Genomic DNA, 25,955 nt, shown 5'->3' with positions numbered 1-25,955 from the left:
AAGTGGAAGAGCCTGCTTAGGGGTTTTATACTACTGTTGCTTTGTTCTGATTGGTTGTTTTGAAAAGTTCTGTTAACTGTTTCTTTGCTGCTGGAGGTTTCAGTAAAGAAGGTAAAGCAAATATTCGCCTCCTGTCTTTAATAAAATTTAGATTATTCCCTCACCGAGGCTAGAATAATCCCTAATTAGATATCTGTATACTCTATTTCTGATATCACTGCTCCAGAAGTATAACTGATTAGCATGTAGTCCTAATATCACTGTTATCATTGAATTCATAATTACATTACAGTTTACTCATGCACTACATTATAATACTTACTCCCAATCATTGTTCTAATTTTTCTTGTCTCATTTTTAATTAAATGATTTCCATAGAATAAGTTTGCAGTGCAGGTGTAGTTAGAATATGAATCCAAAATAGGGGGATTTACTGCCGAGTCATGTTTCCATTTATATTTCCCTGTATAATAAAAAATACACAAAAATAATGCAGTTAACAAAAATTCTGAACTTTTTACTATTTTTTCTATTACTGTTCTAAGAAGCTTATTTTATTAGAATTATATACGCATGGCAAGGGGTATAAAATGATTTATTATCTAAACATAGAAACATAGAATGTGATGGCAGATAAGAACCATTCTGCCCATCTAGTCTGCCCAATTTTCTAAATATTCTCATTAGTCCCTGGCCTTTATTCTTTAATGCTTCACTAATGCGGTTAAGGGATTAATGTTTTCTGGTAATTACTTAGCTCCACCTTGGGGCAGATCAAGTCATTTTGTGTAATTAAGTGAGTATTTAAAATGTATTTGTCTCTGGGAACTCATGCTTGACAAAGACACTATATTTGGTTGAAACATTGCAAAAAATCTCCTCTTAAATCTACTTGGTGTTGCAACTCCACTATTGGTTATTTTACTGTGAGGTCTGTGGAAAGATACTGGGCAGTCTGCACCCAAACTCAGTAATCAGAATTCTGGTTTTCCTTATCTGCTGTATTATGCAACTCACCCAGGCCAGCTCATGAAAGGCAGACTATACAGGGAGCAGGGCTTCAGTACTTCCTGCAGGGTCCTAGTGACCTGGACACGGCACTAATGATGCATTAGTGCTACAGTTTGTGGGGATATTCCCTTGTGTCCCCAAATTTATGAAAGATGGGAGGCCTGTAGAATTTTGGATTTTTATCTCAGGCGAAGTATCTAACATTTAAATGGAAAGTAGTATTTATTCAAAGCAGTAGTTTGCAAACAAGAGTGTGTCTGCACCAGGTGACCAGTTGGAGGAGAAGTACACACAGCTCCCAGTCTTTGTAGTGTGGTCTTGCAGGAGAGGATCGTCATTATCATCCGCCCTGACTGATAGGGAGGTATGAGCAAGCTGCTCAGACCAGGGAGAGAATAATGGAGATCCTCTACCTCTAGGAAGTAGAGTGCAGGGAATGGGGGAAGGAGATAAAACATAGGGATAAGAGACACACATTGGGTGGTTAAATGGTATACTCTTAGCACCAAAGCATTTTGAGCTTAATGAAGCAGTTTTGTTGTATAGATCATGCCCCTGCAGTCTCACTGCCCAGTTATCTGCCATTTAGGAGTTAAATCACTTTGTTTATGCAGCCCTAGTCACACCTCCCCTGGTTGTGATTCACACAGTTTCCATGAAAATAAGGTTTTGATTTTACTGCACAGTATGTTTATTTTAAAAGCTCTTCTTTACTGTTACGTTAATTGAACTTGGATCACACACAGGAGGATGCAGTAGGCTGTAGCAGGCAAGTATATGTGATCTAAGTCCTACGTTGCAGACAACTGAGCAGTTTGATAGCAGTTGCATGGTCTATATATTCTAAATCCACTTCATTGTGCTACAGTTGTTTTGGTCCAGGGTGTCAAGAGGAGGATTACACACGGGGTGCTAAGTGAGACACATGGGGAATAGTGTCTCACATATGTTGGGATAAGAGTTAAACCAGGAAGAAATGGGGGTTTAAAATACACTCAAAATGTTTACTCTAGAAGAGCACATACAATTTAACTATAGGTGCCAAGTAACCTAGGTACACTTTTGATTTGGAAAACAGAAAAAAATATAAATATTGCAATATACTCTAGTTATTTACAATAATGTTTACTATTTAATTTTATAATTTTGTCACTGGTTTATATTTTTATAATAACATGTGCTGTGCATGCATACGGATTAGCACAGACACATTGGATTGTGGAGGTCTGTCTATCTTTTTGTTTATCTACCTGTCTGTCTAAATGAACTTACCATCATCACTGCTGCAATTATATTCTCCTCTCACCTCACAGTGTTTTAAGATCGTATTCCAAGTCAAGGTAACTGATGTGCTACCTGTAGTCACGTTCAAATGAAAATCATTCTCAGCTGAAGAAAAAAATGACAATTATTCTATATGTCAAACACAAAATTAACAGTTTATTAAAACATCACAAACATAGAATTTATTTTAACAATTATTAATTGACCTCATTGCATATTCTTGCTAACGGAAACTTACATGTTTCCAATAAGGTAGACTAAGCATTTCCCTACAGCTTTCTTAGAGGACTTCAGAGGAATGTATGGCAGATGAAGCTCTTTCTTAATTTACATTAATTCCACTCACTTCAAGTAAAATCTCTATTTCTTTGGGACTCATCCTGCTGGATTTTGTTTGGATAATAAAATAAATTACTGAGATACGAGATTCCATGCAATAGCTAAGTAATGGACACCTAATGAATTTGTGCCGTCACACAGATGTTTCCTTGCCTGAGAATCCACCCTTGTCCTTTCCAAGTAGGTATCAAGATGAGCTGCAAGCAATGTATCCAATCAAGACATTTCAGAATCAATTCACAAAAAAGGAAAAAAACAGCAGGACACCATATCAAAAATGTAAAGTTGGGGGGCGGGGCCGGTCCGCCATGCTGACCAGTCGCATGGCAGATGGGCTCCTGAGAAATCCGACATCGGAGGCAACATAGGCGGTCATCCAAACCCACAACCAGCGAGAAACGACTCATACAGCGGTGGGAAGGGTAGCGGACCCCGAGATCGGGAGTTCCGGATCCCACACGGGCAGCACGGGACTTCGGAGGCCGCGGCCTACTTTAGGGGGAGCGGGGTGGACGGCCGCTGCCCTGTCTCCCTACTATACTGCCCCACTCTGGAGTGCTTAATGCCTGCCGGCTCCTGTTCCCCCGCCTCTGGGCCGGGGGGGTCATCCCAGTCCACACTGGGGCGCACGCAAACTGACCTGCAAGATGACTACAAGGCGCCAGGCACACAAGGCCCAAACCCACAATGGCGGCGGTTCAGAGCACCTACACTACTGCTCCTGCGATATGGAGCCACAACAGCCGTCTGAATGCAGATACGGCAACCGCACCGGACCCAGGACAAAGGGAAAGCTGCAGCCTCTCAGCATGGCACTTGGGTGGGAGCAACACACAGCCCACAAGTGAGCTTGGAGTTTGCACCTGGGCAGATCTACAATGGCAACCCACATGCTTACTCCCACATCCAGGAGAGCGAACTCACCAGCCCAATGCGCCACAACAGCCACTCACCCGACCAGGGAATCAGTAGAGGGCACAGCTCGTCACCACCCTTTCAAGCCAAAGCCGCAAATCGGGGAGCCGTAAAGCTACACACACTGCAAGCACTGCTGGAGCTGAGTCCCATCGCTGGGGATGGCTAGCAGTCTATACTCTTCACTGTCAGCCCCCATCCTAAGGGACAAAACGGGACTTACCTAGGGCTTACACGGTTGGTGCCAGATGCCCCTTTCTCACCCTCTCAGCAGAACAGTATGTCTTCGCACGCGACCCCACTCTCAAGCTGCATACCCCACTATGCTGTATTACTATTGTTCTAGGCAACTTGTATGAGCAAATGTTCTAAGCGACTGTGACAAGCTAATGTTATCTACAAAGAGTTTAACGCTGATATAATCGTCTGTTTAATAGATTACTAACGTATGCATAAAATTGCCTAGTTTAGCATGTTCAACAAAAATATAATCGTCTGTTTAATAGATTACTAACGTATGCATAAAATTGCCTAGTTTAGCATGTTCACAAAAACAATCTATAACATACCAAAATAACGTGATCTAAGCCTGTTCATAAATATAAAAATAGTGCATTGTACTATCATACCCTAATGCTTTCCATGTTATCACTCTTTGTTTTGAAATATGCATGCGGATTGCCTTTGGGGTACCACGTGCCTGACTGTTACCACCATAAGCACTGCAAAAATAAAGAATTCAAACATGTAAAGTTATTTGCTGCTGTGTTAAAGTAAAGAAAGAGTTAAAGGAACACAATAGGATCAGAAACACAAACATGTTTTCCTGATCCTAAAGTGTTAAAACCACTATCAATGTATCTCTATGAGGAAAGTTCAGTGTATGCATGAGGGTCATCTGAGGAGTGGCAACTGGAGGTGTCCTTAGGCTGTAATGCACACACTGCCTTTCTCTGAAAAGAAAGTGTTTACAGCAAAAAACCTGAAGGGTATGATTATACTCACCAGAACAAATACAATAAGCTTTAGTTTTTCTGGTTACCATAGTGTCCCTTTAAGTACAATATCAGCCTCCTTGTCTTGAAATAAAATTAACTTTTGATTGACTTCACTTCTGTACAGAACATTTAACATTTGTGCTGCTGTGCCCTGCTGTTATGTGATGCACTCTGCAGTTTTGTAATTAATTCCTGAACATTACTTAATTAGGTACATTGCTTGCTGTCCATCCAGATTGTGTAATATATTTATCTTTATACATACTTGGTTTTGTGCAGAATCCTGCAACTGTGTTTCCACCTTTATTATGGTTTAGACATATACAACCTATAATTTTATATTCTAAGGGATGTATTTGATGTAAATCAGTCCTTGATCAAATGATTTCATATTTTACAAAGAGGGATAAATTAATGCACAGTTGGTCATAGAACAGGGCAACTGTTGGTCTCACGCTATTTTCTTTCACTTTCAGAGCCACAAGGGAGAGCAGTGTATTGCTGTGCACTGAAAGGGTGTCACAAGGTAAAAAACAAATCATGCTGATTTTAGGATAGCAGGGGACAAAACAAGGAAATAAGGTATTAATGTTAGACAGAGATAAAAGCATAGCCGAGACCAGGTAACAGAGAAACAGCAAAAACGAGGACTAGCCAGAATCAGGCACACGGTAATCAGTCAAACAGGCAAACAACACAGGAAAGGGTTGAGGATAAATGCACGCACAGTAACAAAGCCAAGGTCAACACCAGTATTTTACACGAAGAATAAATGGTACTGGAAACAGAAACCACAATATTGCAAAGCACATATGGTTGGATAGGTTGAAATATTAAGTGATTGGTCCACATCATGCCTGTGACCTCAGAACGTACATGGACCAAGAAGGGTCAGATGCGTCCATTTCCCCTTTAAAAAACGCACTCGGAATGCGAGCAGTGTTTAACCCCTTCAAGGGACAGATTGAGCAAATGCACATGGTATTCGGTGCGAGCGGTCCCACCTGTGTTCCATTTCCTGCACGGGCCTCATGAAAAGCTCAAGCATTCGGCGTGCGCGTCTCAAACAGAATACCCCCGCCAGCTCATGAGTAACACTACTAAGGGTTAATGTTGTTATGTGTTTAAAAAAAACATACCAGGGCCCTTTGGATCTATTTTTATTTTATTTTTTTTACAGTTTTTACTACTTATAGCTCACACAGCAATGAAGTGTCACTGTTTGCAAATATAATTACACAGATTGGCACCAGTTGTTTTCCTAGTGTCATGCATTGCTTGCACTTACACTAGGAAAATAGATCTGCTGTCTGAGCTCATTTACCCTCGGAAGCCTGCATACATGGCATGATCGTGAATATAACTGTTTCTTTTAATGATGACTCAATATAACTTAAAGCGGCACTGTCATGCCGAACTTACCTTTCCTCAATCTCTTCCTCTTCTCCGCCTCTCTCAGGATCTGTTATTCTTTTCTTCCATTCTTCTTTAGTTTTCTTTAAAATTATAAGACAAAGTAGGGACTCTTTGCCTTATGGAGGATTCCTCCGCTTGACCAGCTCTGACCAGCGGAGGAGCAAAGTGTGCTTCATTTCCGCTGGTCAGAGCAATTTTCCCATGATCCCTAGCTTTCCTCCCAGTTCCCACAATACTTCCTGTCAGTATTGCCGAAAGTCCTGTCACTTAGACAGAACGCCGGCAAAACTGCCGAATTGCATCCTAACAGAATGAGAAGAGTTTCTCCATTGGTGTTAGGATGCAATTCGGTACTTTGTTCGTATCGGAATTTCATTCTAATGAATGAAACTCCGATCCTATTCATTGCTGTGGCTGCATCTTGCAGCCACTTAGTAGATAACTCCCTAATTCCCACGGTATCAGGGAGCTATCTACTAAAAGGCTGAAAGACCTGAATTGGTCTTGAAGCCAAATGTACTAATACTAAGTAAAGATTACTTAGTATTAGTAAATAATATGCCCCTACTCGCTATACCGCGAGTAGGGGCATGTCTAGTAAGCAGTGAGCAGCCTGTGGCTGCTCACTGTAAAAAAAAAAAAAAAACACCTAATAACCCCCCCCCCCCCCCTGCGCGGGGGTTAAAGATGGGGGGGACCTACTGTCCTCCCCCCTGGCCCCCACCCCTGCGCGGTGGGTGGGGGCCCTAATAAAATAATAAGGGGGGGACCTACTGTCCTCCCCCCCTGGCCCCCACCCCTGCGCTGTGGGTGGGGGCCATAATAAAATAATAAGGGGGGGACCTACTGTCCTCCCCCCCTGGCCCCCACCCCTGCGCTGTGGGTGGGGGCCCTAATAAAATAATAAGGGGGGGACCTACTGTCCTCCCCCCCTGGCCCCCACCCCTGCGCGGTGGGTGGGGGCCCTAATAAAATAATAAGGGGGGGGACCTACTGTCCTCTCCCCCTGGCCCCCACCCCTGCGCGGTGGGTGGGGGCCCTAGTAAAATAATAAGGGGGGGGACCTACTGTCCTCCCCCCCTGGCCCCCACCCCTGCGCTGTGGGTGGGGGCCCTAATAAAATAATAAGGGGGGGGACCTACTGTCCTCCCCCCCCTGGCCCCCACCCCTGCGCGGTGGGTGGGGGCCCTAATAAAATAATAAGGGGGGGGGACCTACTGTCCTCCCCCCCTGGCCCCCACCCCTGCGCTGTGGGTGGGGGCCCTAATAAAATAATAAGGGGGGGGACCTACTGTCCTCCCCCCCCTGGCCCCCACCCCTGAGCGGTGGGTGGGGGCCCTAAATGAACCCCCCCCCATCAAGGTGACTAGGGGTCCCAAGCCCCTAGTCACCCCCCCCACCCAAAACATTCTATCCCCTACCTACCCCCCTCACCCTAAAAATAGTGAGGGGGGAATAAAATAACTAACCTGTAAAAAAAAAAAAATTAAACTTACCATTTGACGTCTTCTTTTTTCTAAATTCTTCTTTCTTCAGCCCCCAAAAAAGCCAAATAAAAATCCATCATACCCGTCGCACTTTAAAAAACAACAAAAAAAAACCGAGCGCAAAAAAAAATTAATCCATGTTCACCCATGGAGGGCACGCCGCGTACTGAGCTCCGCAGGGCGGGTCAAGGCTTATATAGCCTTGCCCCGCCCTGCAATTAGACTTAGAACACACTGATTGGTTGGTTTAAGCCAATCAGAGTGCTCTGTGTCATTTTACACAGCGTGGGAAAATTCCAAAGAACTTTCCCAAGCTTGTAAAATGACACAGAGCACTGTGATTGGATGGCTTGAAAACCATCCTATCACAGTGCTCTGTGTCATTTTACAAGCGTGGGAAAGTTCTTTGGAATTTTCCCACGCTTGTAAAATGACACAGAGCACTCTGATTGGCTTAAACCAACCAATCAGTGTGTTCTAAGCCTAATTGCAGGGCGGGGCAAGGCTATATAAGCCTTGACCCGCCCTGCGGAGCTCAGTACGCGGCGTGCCCTCCATGGGTGAACATGGATTAATTTTATTTATTTATTTTTAAAGTGCGACGGGTATGATGGATTTTTATTTTGCCTTTTTGGGGGCTGAAGAAAGAAGAATTTAGAAAAAAGAAGACGTCAAATGGTAAGTTTAATTATTTTTTTTACAGGTTAGTTATTTTATTCCCCCCTCACTATTTTTAGGGTGAGGGGGGTAGGTAGGGGTTAGAATGTTTTGGGGTGGGGGGGGTGACTAGGGGCTTGGGACCCCTAGTCACCTTGATGGGGGGGGTTCATTTAGGGCCCCCACCCACCGCTCAGGGGTGGGGGCCAGGGGGGAGGACAGTAGGTCCCCCCCCTTATTGTTTTATTAGGGCCCCCACCCACCGCGCAGGGGTGGGGGCCGGGGGGGAGGACAGTAGGTCCCCCCCCCTTATTATTTTATTAGGGCCCCCACCCACCGCGCAGGGGTGGGGGCCGGGGGGGAGGACAGTAGGCCCCCTCCCTTATTGTTTTATTAGGGCCCCCACCCACCGCGCAGGGGTGGGGGCCGGGGGGAGGACAGTAGGTCCCCCCCCCTTATTATTTTATTAGGGCCCCCACCCACAGCGCAGGGGTGGGGGCCAGGGGGGGAGGACAGTAGGCCCCCCCCCCTTATTATTTTATTAGTGCCCCCACCCACCGCGCAGGGGTGGGGGCCAGGGGGGAGGACAGTAGGTCCCCCCCCCTTATTACCATTTATGTTTTTACAGTGAGCAGCCACAGGCTGCTCACTGTTTAGTGGACATGCCCCTACTCGCGGTATAGCGAGTAGGGGCATTGGGGAGATTTTAATCTCCCTTGTGCTATTATGGGGGTCATATTGACCCCAATAGAGTGAGGGGGGGACCTGGGGGGCTTATGAAGTGGTGGGGAGCACAGCTCCCCACCGCTTCTGTCTTTACATATTACAAGGAGGGAGCTGCACGTCGGTAGCTCCCTCCTTGTAATAAACTGATCGAACAAACGAACACTGATACTCAGTGTTAGTTTGTTCGTCTGATTTTTTCTATTCATTCATTCGTCTGTCTGATGAATGAATAGATGAAATTCCCGTTCGCATGTCCAGGTGTTTCACTGGGCATGTGCGGGAATCTCACAGTCTGTGTAGTGTGGGTAGATGACGTGTCCCACAGGGACTTCACCTACCCACACAAAGATGGCGGCGCCCTGAATAAAGATCGGGGCAGAAGATACAGATTTAAAAATAGGTAATCTGGGGGGCTTAGGGGCATTTGGGGGTGACTAGGGGGTCAATTGGATGTAGTGGAGGCGGGAGGGGGGTTAAAAAAAAAACGGGATTCGGCATGACAGTGCCGCTTTAAAGACGGTTGTTTGCAAGGGTAAGCTAGGAGACGCACTAAAAATGATCTATTTAATGTTGTCACCAACAACTATACACATATGTAACATTTAATAAAAATAAATCAATTTACCAGGTTTCTGGGTCTCATTGTAAGTGAGAGGGTTTGTACAGTTGTCTACATAGCAGATGATGTCTGGATATTCACATGGTAAAACTTGAAAAACAAAAGGCGAGCTCTCAGACTTGTTGTTACATATGAGGAAACGATTAGATTCAATTTTCTTTTCATCCACCAATTCCAGGTGTAGCTCAGGATTATTGTATCCTTTTCGTTGTAGTTTGAATTTTGCTAATAAGGAATTAAGACACAAAGGAATTAGAACACAACAAAACATTTAACACGTAAAATACATTCTTGGCATTTCCCGTCTTTTTTCAAGGTTTTTCGGACATCTTGCCATTAGATTTTCTTTTCTTTAATATTGTGTAATACAAAGACAATAGTAGTGCTTTTATCGGTGTAACTTTAAAGAATGGCAAACCACATCTAAACAGTTTTACTGCAGTTAACGTCTAATGCACAGTGTAAGCTCAATTCACCCTTAAAATATGTAAAGTATAGCAAAACACCTTCCCATCACTCCTCATTTAAGTTATTTATTCCTCTTCCTTAGCCGTTTTTATCTTTTCACAGCTCCCCAGCCCAAGTTATTTAATGTTCTCTTTTTTTGTTTTGATTGACAGATCACTCCCTCGTATTGTTCTACTTCATTCCGTTTACTTTTCTTAAGGGCCAACACCACCTTCTCCTACTCAATGTATCATTCATCTTTTTGATTCTGCTTATTGAGCTGTTTTCCACGTAAAATTTATTAAAATAGTCTTATACCCTCCTATCTTCCCATCAGAATTCCTCCCCATATATCCACTCCAGTCTTTTATCTTGACCAATATGTATTTTATAAGTAATATCTTTGCCTATTTATTTAGAAGGACAGGATACGGACTCATCCTTGTTTGTCTAGATCAGCGTTTACCAATTAGTGTTCCGCGGAACCCAACAAAATTGGGGCCCGGCTGCATTTTGCCACATCCAAGATGGCCACTGCTACCTGCTGTTCCAGGAAGGTCGGAAACAGCAAAGATTGCGCAATCTTAAGTCATTAGCCAGCCACTTAGACTTAGCTCGTCCGTGAGAGAGCCTGCCCAGCCGTCAGCCAGCCAGCCCTGCTGTCAGCTATTTTCTATCTAGCGAGTGGAGCTGAGTTAAAGCTCTGTTACTTTCATAGGTATAAAGCTCTGTTAGGTAGGGACATAGAAAACTCTGTAAGGTAGGGAAATATAAAGCTCTGTTAGGTAGGGACATTAAAAGGCTCTGTCAGGGGCATTGAAAGACTCTTTGAGGGGCATTGCAATTCTCTACTAGGGACATTAAAAGGCTCTGTCAGGGTCATTGAAAGACTCTGTCAGGGTCATTGAAAGACTCTTTGAGGAGCATTGAAAGACTCTGTCAGGGGCATTGAAATTCTCTGCTAGGGACATTAAAAGGCTCTGTAAGGGACTATAAAAGGCTCTGTCAGGGGCATTGAAAGACTCTTTGAGGGGCATTGAAAGACTCTATCAGGGGCATTGTAATTCTCTGCTAGGGACATTAAAAGGCTCTGTAAGGGACATTAAAAGGTTCTGTCAGGGACATTGAAAGACTCTGCCAGAGGCACTGAAATTCTCTGCTAGGGACATTAAAAGGCTCTATAAGGGACAATAATAGGCTCTGTCATGGACATTGAAAGACTCTGTCAGGGACATTGAAATTCTCTGCTAGGGACATTAAAAGGTTGTGTCAGGGGCATTGAAAGACCCTTTGAGGGGCATTGAAAGACTGTCAGGGGCATTGAAATTCTCTGCTAGGGACCTTAAAAGGCTATGTAAGGGACATTAAAATGCTTTGTCAGGTGCATTGAAATTATCTGCCAGGGACATTAAAAGGCTCTGTAAGGGACATTAAACGGCTCTGTCAGGGGCATTAAAATACTGTCAGGGGCATTGAAATTCTCTGCAAGGAACATTAAAAGGCTGTGTCAGGGGCATTGAAAGACTCTTTGTGGGGCATTGAAAGACTCTGTTAGGGGCATTGAAATTCTCTGCTAAGGACATTAAAAGGCTCTGTCAGGGCATTAAAAGACGGTCAGGGGCATTGAACTTCTCTGCTAGGGACATTAAAATGCTCTGTCAGGGGCATTGAAAGACTCTGTCAGGGACAAAAAAACTGTTAACAGTATTTTTCAAAGTGTTCAAATCTTTTTGCTACAAGTCTGACTCAAAATCCTGCTTTAGGATCATTATAGGCACCCAGACCACTTCAGCTTAATGAAGTGGTCTGGGTGCCAGGTCAAGCTAGGTTTAACCCTTTTTGCTGTAAACATAACAGTTTCAGATAAACTGCTATGTTTACCTATGGGTTAATCCAGCCTCTAGTGGCTGTCTCATTGACTTTCACAGGAGAGAGCAATATCTTGTAGACCGATATTGCAGGGGATTAGAAGAAGCTGTTCATAATCAACAGTGTCAAAAGCTTCAGAAAGGTCAAGGAGAATTAGGATAGAGTAGTGACCACGAGATTTTGCAGCGAGTAGATCATTGGATACTTTGGTCAGTGCCGTTTCCAGAGAGTGCTTAGCGGAGAAACCAGACTGAAACGGGTCTAGCAGAGAGTTGGACTCAAGGAAATCTGTCAAACTCTTTCAAGGATCTTGGATGCAAAAGGCAGTAGCAAGATAGGACGGTAGTTGGACGGGGAGTTAGAGTAATGCTCTCTTACTATTAGCCAAGAAGACACAAACTTCACAAGGAGAGAATGGCACCAAAAAAAGCAAAAACCAGCTAAGTTTTTTATGGGTAGGTGTGTTGGTTTAATATGGTACACATAGGAGGAGAATTGTTGATTCCTACCTCACTGATGGATTAAAAGATATTGCACAGAATTGTTAAATGTGTGGTGGCCAGTCTTATTTGTAAAATCTAACTTTTATTAATAATATTAAAAAAGAAGAAATAAGTGCTTGGTGTTTATACATGGAATTACAAAAATAAGCAAATAAAATATAAACAAATAAGGAACAATTATCCAAGAGAAGGAAAACATAGCACTAACCTAGATCTAACACCAGATCTAAAAGGTACGACTTCTTCATTCTCATGTAATCACTGTTTGTGGTTGTTAGATAATGTGTCTATATTGTATCAGGGGATTAGAGTGTGATCATGTATTGAGCACAACTAACACTAGGGGTGAACCCTGCTGAAGATATACAATAAATGAAGGAATATTAGTACTAGTCATGTGCCTGATATTACATAGAAAGAAAAATGTTTAAATCTTACTTGCTAAAAAATTATTATTTTTTTATCGGATTAAAAAACAAAAAAAAGTTTAAAATATTCCAAAATAGAATAATTGATTATTGGATCTAATATATTGGAATATATCAGCACTGTATAAATGCCAATATTAATATACATTAATATACAGCACATCTACAGTCATTAGAGGCTTCTGACACAAATATTGGTCTTGATTTAATAAGCTTTCAATGATTCAATACTGTTAGAAAAACTTTCTAAATTATTGATCTACAAAAGTTCCCATAGACCTTAAAGGGATCCTATAGTGCCAGGAAAACAAAGCCGTTTTCCTGGCACTATAGTTTTAAAAGGTGCCCCCCCTCCCGCGGTGCTGAAGGGTTAAATCCCCTTCAGTCACATACCTGAATCCAGCGCTGATGTCCCTCTGCACTTTGTCAGGCTCTGCCAACGCTCCTCCTATGGGGAAAATCTGATGCTGGAGGTCATCATGCAGGGCGTGAGGAAGTCCAGCGTCAGATAATAGACCAAGGTCTGTTTCGATTCCGGAAGCGCCCCCAGTGGCTGTCTCGTAGACAGCCACTGTGGATAAACTTAGAGCTGCAATGTAAACATTGCACTTTCTTTGGAACTGCGATGTTTTACATTGCAGCACTAAGTGCAATAGGGACAGTGCACTCAATGAGCTGAAGTGGTCTGGATGCCTAAAGTGTCCCTTTAATGGAAATGTACATAAATCATTAGTAAAGTAAATTAGTAAATTTTTCTAAAAGTGGGGAATCATTAGAAAAACACACTTAATTAAGATGTATATTTAATGAGAAAATCTATGTGACATCTGGCATGGAATGTTTGAACTGGAGTCAATGCTTCTCATAGAAAAGCATTGTATTGGTGGATTATGGCATTCCTGCGCATGTCCTATGTCCTCATTGCATCTGATTTGACAAATGTCATCAGGATGAATGACTTCAGGGTACGAGGGCAAGACTCCTAGAAAGAGGATCCCCAGCAGGAAGAAGGAGAGTTACATTGTAACTCTAGCTATAGGTTTAAGAGAGATTTAATCAATGCCATTAATTGTGGAACTTTCATCGTTTGCATTGACTTTCTGCAAAACATTAACTATTGACTTCAAGAACAAATGCAGAGTTTATAAATATCCCTAACACTTTTTGTAGTAGGATATTCAGTGACTAGCAGCTGCTGAGCAGCTGATAGAATAGGAGATATAATTACTTACCACACTCTAAAGCCTGCTGATCTGAAATAAATAAAAGACATGGCAATCAGAAGGATACAATTCAAAAATAGAGTCTGCTAAACTATATTGTAAGGATCTTAATCTGAACCTTACCTTCATTCTTATATACATCATGCAGACAATTCCTCTCTCTATACTGCCTCTCTTGGCAAACTCATTAATTTGTTTGGATTCCGCTACCACCTGTACGGTGATGACACCCCGGATATCTCTCTCCTCCCCTGACCTCTCCCCTGCTGTTTTACATTGTGTCACCAATTGTCTTTCTTCCATCTCTGACAGGATGTCTCTCGCTTTCTGAAACTCAATCTCTCTAAATCTGAGTTTCTTATTTTTCCTCCTCATAACACTATTCCTCCTCCTTCAATCTCCCTGCAGGTTGATGGTACCTGCCTCACCCCATCCTTTCAAGTTCGCTGTCTAGGTGTCATTTTTGATCCTGGCCTCACCTTCGCACCGCATGTCCTGTCTGTCCTGTCAATTCCACCTTAAAAACATTGCCAGCGTATGCCCCTTTTTAACGCAAGATGCTGCCAAGGAACTTGTTCATGCTCTAGTAATCTCTTGCATGGATTACTGTAATTCTCTACTAATTGGTCTCCCCAGAAGCCATACTGCCCCCCTACAATCTGTGATGAATGCTACTGCTAGGCTGATTTTTCTCTCCTGTCGCTTCTCTCACACATCACCCCTCTGTCGATCCTTACACTGGCTTCCTGTACCCTACAGGTGTCAATGCAAATTACTAACCCTTACCTATAAAACCCTAACCAACTCTAGCACCTCTTAAATTTCTTCACTTATTCGTAGGTTACCCCCCTCTGTCTCTCTGCTCTACTGGTGTCCTCCTGTCTGCTGCTTCCACACTTACTGCAAATTCACGCCTGCAGGACTTCTCGGGGGTGGCTCCTTTCCTTTGGAACACCTGTCTAGCCCTGTCAGACTCTCCCCTAGTCTTCAATCCTTTAAGAAGTCCCTAAAAACCCATCTTTTCAGGATTGCTTATGGCCTCCAAGAGTTACTTCTATCTCACAAACCTGCCTCCTGCTTTCTCCTACAGGGCCACACTCCACTCTCACCTCCAGTTCTTATACTTTCCCACCATGACTATTTGCTGCCTCTCTCAATACCCTTCCTATTGTGTTCTGTTTCCCACCTCCTCTAGACTGTAAGCTCGCTTGAGCATGGTCCTCATTTACCTATTGTTCCTGTATAATTCCCCTTTTAATGTAAAGCGCTGGGAATAAGCTGGCATTATATAAATACCAATAATAATAAAATGCAGAAAAATAAAAACTGCAAAATAGAATTACCTACAAAACACAAATTTTCGGCAAATTTCCAGAATATGCAGGTTCTGCAATGACATCTGCAGGACATCTTAAGTGTCTGAGACCTTTTAACCAAACATGGACTTCCAATTATTTTTATTGGGGAGTTATGTGTGTTTATCCCCTAAACCTATGTGCTGTATTGAAAGCTGCACAGCACACTGCAGGCTTAGTTGTAAATAACTTCATGACCAAAACAAATGTACAATACAATTTCATAGACATTGTCGTGGATCCTACATTACAATCTCCAAGATAGTTCAATTGTAATAGTTCATGAATGAAGCTACTTTAGTGTGTGTGTGTCTATTTATATGTGCTAGAATCCATCCATGTGCTAGAGTGTGTTTAAATATGTGGGATAAGGTGTGCGTCTGTGTGTATCTGTGTGCTAGGATGTGTCTATGTAAGTCTGCTTGTGTGTGTCTAACTGCTATATTGTGTCTAAGTATGTATGCAAATGTGTCTCTGTGTGCTAGATTTCTAGATGTCTAAGTATGTGAGCTCCTATGTATGTGTGTGCTTGTGTGTATATGTCTGTAAGCAAGAGTGGGATTGTGTTGTGTGGATATGCATGCTTTTGGCTCTGATTTGATGTGTGTAAGTGACTAGTTATGTATGTGTCGCTAAACATCTATGTATCCATGTGAATGTGCGTGAGTGCCTGTAATATTTCCCTACTAAGAAATGTCCAAATTTAAGAATGGCCCTGGGATAGGTGGCCATACATCTAGCATCTGATAAAAATGATATCTGGATGATTTGTAGCATACTATTTAATCAGATGTGTGAGAGAATGGAGTGGGTATAGAATGAAAAGAAAAAAATATACACAACATGCAATGAACAAGTATTAAATAGTAGTTTGAAAAACTTTATACAGAATCCTTTGAATGCAGTGGATGAAAGTCTGAGACTTTTTACCTTGGGTGGTGGCAACAGTGGCAGTCAGTTGGGTAGTGTCCGGACCTGGAGGGAGGAAGACAAGCCCAACTAATTAATAATCTGCAGTACAGTACAATATATTAGTATTCATGCCCTCTTTATTCTCTCTCTCTATATATATATTTATACACATACAGACATACGTATAGTTCATTTGGTTAAGCACAAGATTTATTAATAAGTAATGGCTCCTGCTACTATGTTACTATATGATCTTTAAGGTCTACACACAGACAGCTATTTAAGCCTGTGAGATTCATCATGATGCAGGTGATCATGGAGACTATGTTGTAAGAAATTTAGTCCAGCAAACAGTAAAATGGATCCATACTATAACAACAATAGTAGTAACCAAGAGAGAAGATTGCTTCTTTTTGAAATATGTATAACTGTAGGTAGCAGTTAATATAGTAAAATACACACACACACATATATAATGCTCCTAGGACTTCAATAGAAAAAATAAAACAACTTTTATTTCACATGATCCTGAAAGATGTTGATGTTTCAGCTCCCATCAGAGAGCTTTCATCGGAACAACAAAGATATATATACATTATACGTTCTTGGTATTTTATTTCATTAATTAGTTAAGCTATGGACAAGTATATAACTGTGACAGTTCTTATTCTTTTCTGAACATTGTTTTGATCTTCCCCTTGTGTCCACAAACACATTGAAGATGATACCAAACAGGAGGTGGTAGAGATGAAAAAGTCATCCTTGAGGTACCTGTGGTTGGGGCAATGGATGAAGCATTGCTGAGTGGAGGTGTGTCGTTTGCAGGGTTACTGAGAATGGATGTTTGCATGGAAGAGAGAGTCACATCTGTCAGGAAAGACAAAGCATGATACCATCAATATAACATTTCACAACTTTAGGTGCTGGAGATTCATGCCACGTAGGAACCTCAGGCCTTGATCAATACTATTTATTGCAGGAAAAACTTGAATAAAGCATTCTTGCATGCAATAATTGAATCGTACTATTTACTTTATAATTTTTTCTGCTTCCTGTATCTCTTTTTCTGTGAATATACATTTTTTTTGGTGCAGGTGATCAAGTCGGGACATGGCCATTGATGGTGGTATCTACTCATTACATACATTCCAGTCTCCGGTATCAGTGTGACCTGTAAGCAATGAGCTCCTTAGCAAACTGAGGACATACATAGTTTTTTCAGTCATCTAGAAAAGTGTACAGAGCTCAGCACCACATGAGGAGCAGTGCATGTACATTGCTCCCACACATTTGGTTGGCCAGAGATGAAGTCTACCTCCTACATAATGGAATACGCAAAAGGTGGGTACACAGGAAAAAAAATAGAAAACAATAATAAAGAAAATTGGTTAGTTGAGTCAAAGTTAAAGTTGGTTAATTGAGTCAGTTGGTGAAGGAGGAAGAGACTATTAGAAGAAAAGCAGCTTTGGACAATGTCAGTAGGTAGGAAAAGCAGCTTTAAGTAAAATTATTAAGGGGCATCCTTGATGCAATGACCAAAAGCATTGGAAGAAATTGAGGGGAGATGGAGAAAGATAGAATCATCCTATAGGTGGAAATATGCCTGTCAGTCTTGGTATCTTGCAGCAGGTACTCTACACAGCCATGCTGCAATACCACCCCTGGTCCTGTATAAATATAATGTGCTTTTTATTTTAACTTGATTGCTTCATTTTAGTATCTATTCATTATCTACATACATCTCTAGATCACAAATATTTAAACAATGTTTTATGGCTAAACCTCTACTCATTGCCTTCCCTTTCCAAAGTCATCTGTGTGTCTCAATTCCTAGATCCCTGTGTGCCCGATTCTTTGACAGTCCTGACCGATTAATGTTTGTTACCTTGTCTAGCTTTGTTTATTTGATGCATATGTTCCTTTGTCCAGCTTTCTTTAGAACGTACATTTCTAATGAATACCCTACTCTTTTTAATCCTGGACTTTGCCTGTGCCTCTTTTCCTAGAACGTTTTCCAAGGTGATTTCCATACATTTTACTAATTCATGCTTTTCTCAAGATATGCCAGACAATCTAAGTAAGATATATATATAATTTTGTCTATTGATTATTTTCTAGTCATTTGTTTCTGTCATTATTCTGTATTGTTCCAGTTTCTGTTTATATACCTGGATAAGTCCAACTACTCTTCTGCTATTTGTTTATTTCAGATCTTTCCTGTGCGAAGTTACCTTTATTTCCTTTTTACTTACAAGATTCTACATCATAAATTTAGCCTCCTGCATATTGGATTCACATTGAACCCTTGCAGTTCCTCTTAGCCAGGTTACGATCGCCAACTGCTGGCAAATGTTATTGACAAGAGGAACTAGACAAAATGCTCTATCTTTACTGTAAATGTCACACCAGCTATCAGCATTTTAGATTTCCATTTGCAGTGCTGTCACCAACGCCAACTACTTGCAATTATTACCAAAAAAGAAAATGAAGCAACTAGACCATATTGCCCTTACTGCCCTTATTGCCACAACACCTACCCGGACTTATGAACATAACACTCAGATCGTTTGTAAAACAATTTTTCTTTGTAATAACTTTGCACTGATATCTCATCATACAGGAAATACAGGAAACTATAAGGTTGCTGATATAGTCTGAAGTATTTCCTAGCTAAAATATGTTTACATGTAGGATTTGATAGATTATATGTAGGTGATTTTAGATCTGGTCTTCAGATCAGGTACCGAGCTGGATGATGACCTACATCACTTGTGCTAGGTGTTCTGTTTATTGTAAATAATGTGATGATGTTTTATTTTTTAATAAAAGATCACTAGGTGGTGAAGATTGTCTCATGAATGAAAAGTATATAAATCAACCAGTTTTTTAGAGAACTAGATTTTCTTTCATTGACACATAACTCTAAACTCTTTACAAATGTTACATATAAACTAAGTTGGTACATTAATGTTTTTTATAAAAAATATAAATTTAATAATTAACCAAATCAAACTGGGCGACGGTCTTAGTAACTTTACGCATATCCTACTTCATTTACTTATATTGTTTTGAAAATTTGTTTTTCGTTCACTGGATAGGCTTACGTAGATCTAAACAAAAATAATCACCAATCTAGCTACAACACTAGTGTAAGTATCTTGTCAGACCTGGGGTTGAATACAGATCGGTGTTGTTGGAAGCAGTGAGTGTGGTAAGACCAGACATGCTGGTGCTTGCGATATATGTCTTTAAGTCATTGCCATTGGAGGTAGGTGCTTGTAAGTCAGAGGATTCATTAAAAGTTGTAGCAAGACCTGTGATGAAAAATAAATCATTAATATAATGATGTTCATGAGAAGTTATCAGTCATCGACATTTACAATTGTGCTCAAAAGTTTGCATACTCTTGGAGAATTGGTAATATATGTACCATTTTTAAAGAGTGAGCAGGCAAAACACATTTATTTTATTTCTCATGGGATTCATATTCAACTGTAGGTTATAACAGAATGGCACAATCATAAAACAAAATATGGCAATAAAGAAAAAAATGAAATGACAGCTGTTCAAAAGTCTGCATACTGTTAGTTTTTAATACTGTATATTGCCCCCTTTAGCATCAATGACAGCATGCAGTCTTTTGTAATAGTTGTCTATGAGGCTACTAATTCTTGCAGCTGGTATAGTTGCCTATTCGTCTTGGCAAAATGCCTCTAGGTCTTTGGTCGTCTTGAATGAACCGCACGTTTGAGATCTCCCCAGAGTGGCTCGATGATATCAAAGTCAGGAGTCTGTGATGGCCACTCCAGAACCTTCACCTTTTTCTGCTACAACCACTGGAGGGTCAGCTTGGCCTTGTGTTTATGGTCATCGTCATGCTGGAAAGTCCAAGGTCATCCCATGCACAGCCTTCATGCAGAAGTATGCAAATTGTTTGCCAGTATTTTCTGATAACATGCTGCATTTATCTTGCCATCACTTTTCACAAGATTTCTCATGCCTTTAGAGCTCACACACACCCAAAACATCAGTGAGCCACCACCATGCTTCACATTGGGGATGGTATTCTTTTCACTATAGGCCTTGTTGACCCATCTCCAAACATAGCGCTTATGGTTGTGACCATAATGTTCTATTTTGGCCTCTCACTCCAATTTACAGAGAGTCAGAAGCTGTGAGGCATGTCAAGGTGTTGTCGGGCATACTGTAACCGGGCTTTTTTGTGGCATTGGCACAGTAAAGACGTCTTTATGGTAACTCAACCATTCAGCTCATTTTTGTTCAAGTATCGTTGTATTGTGCTCCTTGAAACAATTGCACAGTCTTTTTCCAGAATGGCCTGTATTTCTCCTGAGGTTACCTGTGGGTTTTTCTTTGTATCTTTCTTGGTCTATGTGACCTTGGCTTGGTATGAAGAGATTCCGAAATGTTCCACTTCTTAACAAGTGATTGAACAGTACTGACTGACATTTTCAAGGCTTTGGATATCTTTTTATTTCCTTTTCCATCTTTATAAAGTTCCATTAACTTGTTATGCAGGTCTTTTGACAGTTCTTTTCTGCTCTCCATGGCTCAGTATCTAGCCTGCTCAGTGCATCCATGTGAGAGCTAACAAACTCATTGACTATTTTATACACAGGCACTAATTGCAATATAAAAAGCCACAGTTGTGGGAAATTGCCATTTCAACCTGTGTGTGTCACCTTGTGTGTCTGTAACAAGGTCAAACATTCAAGGGTATGTAAACTTTTGATCAGGGCCATTTGGGTGATTTCTGTTATCATTATGATTTAAAAAGAAGTCAAACAACTATGTGAAAATAAATGGCTTCATATGATCACTATCCTTCAATAAAATAATTTTGTTTGCATGATCAGTCATATTTTCAAAATCAATGCCAACGTTTCACAATTTCTGCCAGGGTATGCAAACTTTTGAGCACAACTGTATGTACAAACTGGATAATCAAAAACAACTTTGCTCTGTTAAAATTAAATAAAATTAGCCTTCCAGCAAACCTAAAAAGTAAATGTATCTAGATTTCTTTCTTAATAGCAAATATTAATAATTGCATCGTGTTTCACTGGCAAATTCATGGAATCTCAGAGTTGAGAGACAGCTCAGACCTGGATCGGTGTTGTTGGGAGCAGAGAGTGTGGTAAGAACAGACATGCTGGTGCTTGTGATATTTGTCCTTGAGTCATTGCGATTGGAGATAGGTGCTTGCAAGTCAGAGGATACAGTAAAAGTTGTAGCAAGACCTGTGGTGGAAAATAAATCATTAATAGAATGATGTTCGGGAGAAGTTATTGGTCATTGACATTTATACACAAACTGGATAATCAAAACGGACCTTGCTCTGTTAATAAAATTAGCTTTCGAGCGAACCTAAAAAGTAAATGTATCTAGATTTGTTTCTTAAAAGCAATTATTACAAATGGCAAGGTGTTTTACTGGCACATTCAAGGAATTATGGAGTTCAGGGACAGCTCAGACCTGGGGTTGGATAAAGAGTGGTGATGTTGGAAGGAGTGCGTGTAGTAAGAACAGAAGAGCTGTTGCTTGCGATATTTGTCTTGGAGTCAGTGGAGTTGACTACTTGTGAGTCAATGCGTGCTGAAGTAACACCTGTGATGGAAAATAGATACATTTTATATTGTTCTTCTTGCAACATCACTAGTCACTAACTTATATACAGGGTGGCCCAAAAGTAGGTGTACAGTATATTTACCTTTGCATTATAAGTTCTAAATTCTTTTTTCTACCCTCCACTATTCTTTCCAACTGCCACAGTGATGTTTAAATACCTGAAATGTAACTGCCACTTTGTTGTGTGTCAGTGCGTGTGTGTGTGTGTGTGTGTCCATATAATATATTGTGATGAGTTTCATTGATTCAACCATATACCAACTTTTGGGCCACTCTGTATATGTATATACGGATTAAACACATACTATAGCAAATTATAAAATAATGCAAAATGACAATATACATACCTGTATGTATTGTGCTATAAAATACACTCACGTTCTATTCTAAAATGTACTCATGGTTCTTTTCAGAACATTAAAAGGGAATTCAAACACCATCTCCGAAGTGAAAATTCCAAGTGAATTTCAAACTGACAGTCAAAGTAGCTGAACTAGAAGAATGTTTTAAATACAGCTATGTTGACCTTAAAATTGAAATTCTCACTTTGGTCACTGCTTGACTAAATGGCTGTTCAGACCAGACATTGAATACAGAGCGGTGGTACTTGTAGGGTTTAGCGAAGTGAGGTCAATACTGCTGGTGGTTGTTGGCAAGGTACACGACTGATCTCTGGAGAGTGCGTAGTACATAGGCAGTGTAGATTCCGAGCCAAGCTCCCACATAGGATATTAAAAAGGGATTACAAGGATTTGTGAGAAGGGCATGGGCTTAAAGGATATTATAAAAATAAAAAGCAGACATAACATGCACAATGTAGGCAAAAATAATTATTTTGAGTTTACCCAAAAACCAAACAAAACAATCACTGAGTTAATGATCACAATGTCTTCTCACATCAAGTAGAGTGTCAGTGCTAGTGATTTGTTGCAGGAGCAGCTGATTCAGGTTCACTAATTTATTGTTTTCTACAAACATATTCTATGTCAATGGAGTGCTAATCAACGAATTGAACATTGGGTCATTTACTGTTACCGTTTTTTATTCATCACAGATTATTAATTGTATATGTTTTTAAAGTACAGACAATTAGAACTATATATCAACTAAAGAGTGGCTCGAATATACAATCATCGAATGTGCCATAAAATATCAAAATATGTTTCAGACACTCTAGATGGTTTCTCACCAAAGTATTCTTAAAGTTCTTAATTTCCATGCTTTTTGAATGTTTTACAAACGTAACCTTTGTTTTTAAAAACATGGGTTAAATTTCGGAGTTCATTCTAGTGATTATACACGTGAGATTGCTTTAAAGCTGTAATAAAGCGTAGTAGAGGGTTACTTTATTCTATTTACAGAAGTTGGGTTAAAAGAAGCACATACGGTGCACCTATAATCCCCCTACTTGTCTACATTCTATTTATGAAAAATCAATTAATGGTATGAAATGGGAGAAACAAAAAATATTAAAATATTAGGATGGAATGGTAGTCTGGGAAACAATGAGGAGATAATAAGGTAATAAGGACTAGTCAGAGTTCTGTTGTATCTTTGTTTAATTTTATGGGCGATAAGAAACAATAACAAAAATCACATGGGGATAGAAACACAGTGGTTAAACTTCTGTATAAACACCTGTTTAAATTTCTACTGTATAAGTTGCACATTAATATATTATCGGTAGAGAAGAGCACAGGTGGAAGAAGAACAGGAGAAAGGAAATGTAATATTATTCGGGTAGGGGAAGGAGGTAATATGCTCATACACTTGGATTTTGGATATGTACTTGGAGGACCTTGGGGAATAAAGAGATAATAGAATATTTTTTTTTTGTAGCACATTAATATAGTTGGGCAAAATGCTAAGTTTTTGCTGTTTTGTCACATTTTATATATTTACAGGGTATACCAGGAATTATGACGTCCTCTTTCCTTTACAGTTACATTGTAAACACAGATCACAAATCCAAGAATAATGTGAATTAAGGAGTATAGCCACAATTAGAACTTTACAGCACATCTTATACGTACATAATAATACTATCTACTAATAAAGTACCTTTTTTTTCAATTAAAGGAGCTCTCCAGTACAGTACAGTACAGACTATTGTGGTGGTTGTGGTGCCAGTAAAATATATGAAGTAGCTTAGTCACTTGGTAAGACCAAAATAGGTATCAAATTGGGCTAAAATCATGTGGATGATCATACTGCACTGCACAAGTGAGGCTAATAATGTGCTCAGGTGTATCCAGATGTGGGATTCCAGGGAACTAAAGTGGGACAGTGGGAGTTGACCCCAAAATTAGGACTATTCAGCCAAAAGTGGTACTGTTGGGAGGCATGGTACTGCAGGATGAGCAAATACCAACTCTGCCAATTCTCCAGGTCTTCTTCACACCTAGTCTCTGGGATTATGTTGTCATTGCTACCAGGAATGGTCCTCCATTGGGTTCTACACTAGTTTAATGTTACCCTAAAGTCATCAAGTAGACTCTAATAAATGGCTGAACCTCTGTTAATGTCTACACCTCATTGGGGGTTTTCTGTAAAATTGGCTGGTGCAAATCATTTCCAGTCAAGCTATCCTAAACACCATATAAGAAATTTGAAATTTAGAAATGGCAAAAAAAAGAGTGACCAATGGACAGAGATACCAAGAGACAAATACATACATACACAGACACAGTCAATACAGAGAAATACATTAAAAATGCTAAAAGTGAGTTACATGTGGGTAATGCTGGCTTGTGAATGTTCTGTTTTTCTATTTAGTAGTTATATTTGTCCCTTTCTATAGCTTACTCAGTGGAAGCCTGTTTCACTCCAGGCCTCTTCTCTGTGTAGTGTATGTAAGGCCTTCTTAAATGTCTGTGTGGGACAGGGTAAGCCTTATCCCATGGGCCGTCTCAACAAATGTTCTCAGTATAATATACAGTGTTTTTCTCAAGAGTAATTTACTGTTACTTTTAGAAATATCAGACAAAATAGAAATAACAAATACTTACTATAACTATTTAACAACTATTATAATATATAATAAAAAGCAATACATTCTAATAAACACATGTATTGTACATACACCATTAATAACATTAATAAACTCATCGGACATCTAATCCGCACACACATGCTTAGTTTATTCTAAGAGAAGATGCTGTGGAGCCACTGTGAAATTAACGGGCCCTAAGCAACTGTTCAATTTGCCTTGTGTTACAGACAGCTCTGGGCGAGTGCATAGATGTGTATCTCTCTGCACCAGGATTCAAGATTAACCAACAACAAGGTCTAAATGCTAAAAAAAAAAAAAAAAATGGGGACAAATATCTCATATTTCTCATTGCCTCTCGAGCAATCAGCCAGACAAGAAATAGCCAACATCCGTTAAAACACCCTTGGATCATGGAAGTGTTACGACCTCATTTGTTTGTTTAGGAGTTATTTTCATCCTAAAGGAGACTCCTATAGCAAGTCACGTAGGAATGGAGCACACAAGTATGATCAATACATTGCCCAATACAGTCCATTAGCAAAACGTCATTTAACAAAAAATCTTACCAGACTTTTTGGTGGTTGTTGTGGGTGGTGATGAGTCTTCTAAAAAAAAAAAAAGTAATCATTTTAGTTAATAATATTTTTTTAAAGAAAGTAGATATCACATCAAACAAATTCTGACAGAGTTATTTATTAAAGTCAGAACTGAGCGTGAATTTCAAACTTAAAGGCAAGTAATCAAACTAAAAGCATAGTGTTCTTGGGGATTACTTGGGGATGTAATTCAGTAACAGAGGGAGCATTTCATCAGAGTTCATCCACTAAATAGAAATTGTTTAAAATTGACCAGTGAGCTCATACACATTGTTGTCCAAAGCAGCGGAACTGAAGACATTTTCCAGTATTTTTTTTTTCAGCTTGGCTAATTTGGCCTACAACTCTCAATTTCCATTTCAGTTCTTCTCATTTTACAATTTACAAAAGTGTTCCTTTTTTTTTTTTTTTTCATTTTTAGTCTGTTTGTATTGTGTCAGTTATTCCAGGAATGGTCTAAAAATGGTTGGTTTTCTCTACCTAGATTCCAATATTTCAGCTAAATATCTATTTCACTAGAAATGAGAAA

At 40.2% G+C, this 25,955-nt stretch overlaps 1 protein-coding gene across 1 annotated transcript in view; it reads right to left on the bottom strand.

Annotated features, from left to right (window-relative positions):
* LOC134569157 (receptor-type tyrosine-protein phosphatase C-like) overlaps nt 1-25,955 on the bottom strand; it is an 87,866-nt gene that overhangs the window by 18,246 nt on the left and 43,665 nt on the right. Inside the window, exons 3-10 of the mRNA XM_063428066.1 lie at nt 25,397-25,435; nt 21,316-21,450; nt 16,961-17,056; nt 16,208-16,252; nt 13,932-13,952; nt 9,459-9,677; nt 2,284-2,400; nt 323-463 (exon numbers count right to left, since the gene is read on the bottom strand). Coding sequence (XP_063284136.1) covers nt 323-463; nt 2,284-2,400; nt 9,459-9,677; nt 13,932-13,952; nt 16,208-16,252; nt 16,961-17,056; nt 21,316-21,450; nt 25,397-25,435 — 813 coding nt within the window. The remainder of the gene's footprint in view (nt 1-322; nt 464-2,283; nt 2,401-9,458; nt 9,678-13,931; nt 13,953-16,207; nt 16,253-16,960; nt 17,057-21,315; nt 21,451-25,396; nt 25,436-25,955) is intronic.

Source organism: Pelobates fuscus, chromosome 7, assembly GCF_036172605.1.
Source record: "Pelobates fuscus isolate aPelFus1 chromosome 7, aPelFus1.pri, whole genome shotgun sequence".
Classification (NCBI taxonomy): Eukaryota; Metazoa; Chordata; class Amphibia; order Anura; family Pelobatidae; genus Pelobates; species Pelobates fuscus.
The sequence above is the reverse complement of the archived record's forward strand: the minus strand, read 5'-3'. Positions and strand labels throughout refer to the sequence as shown.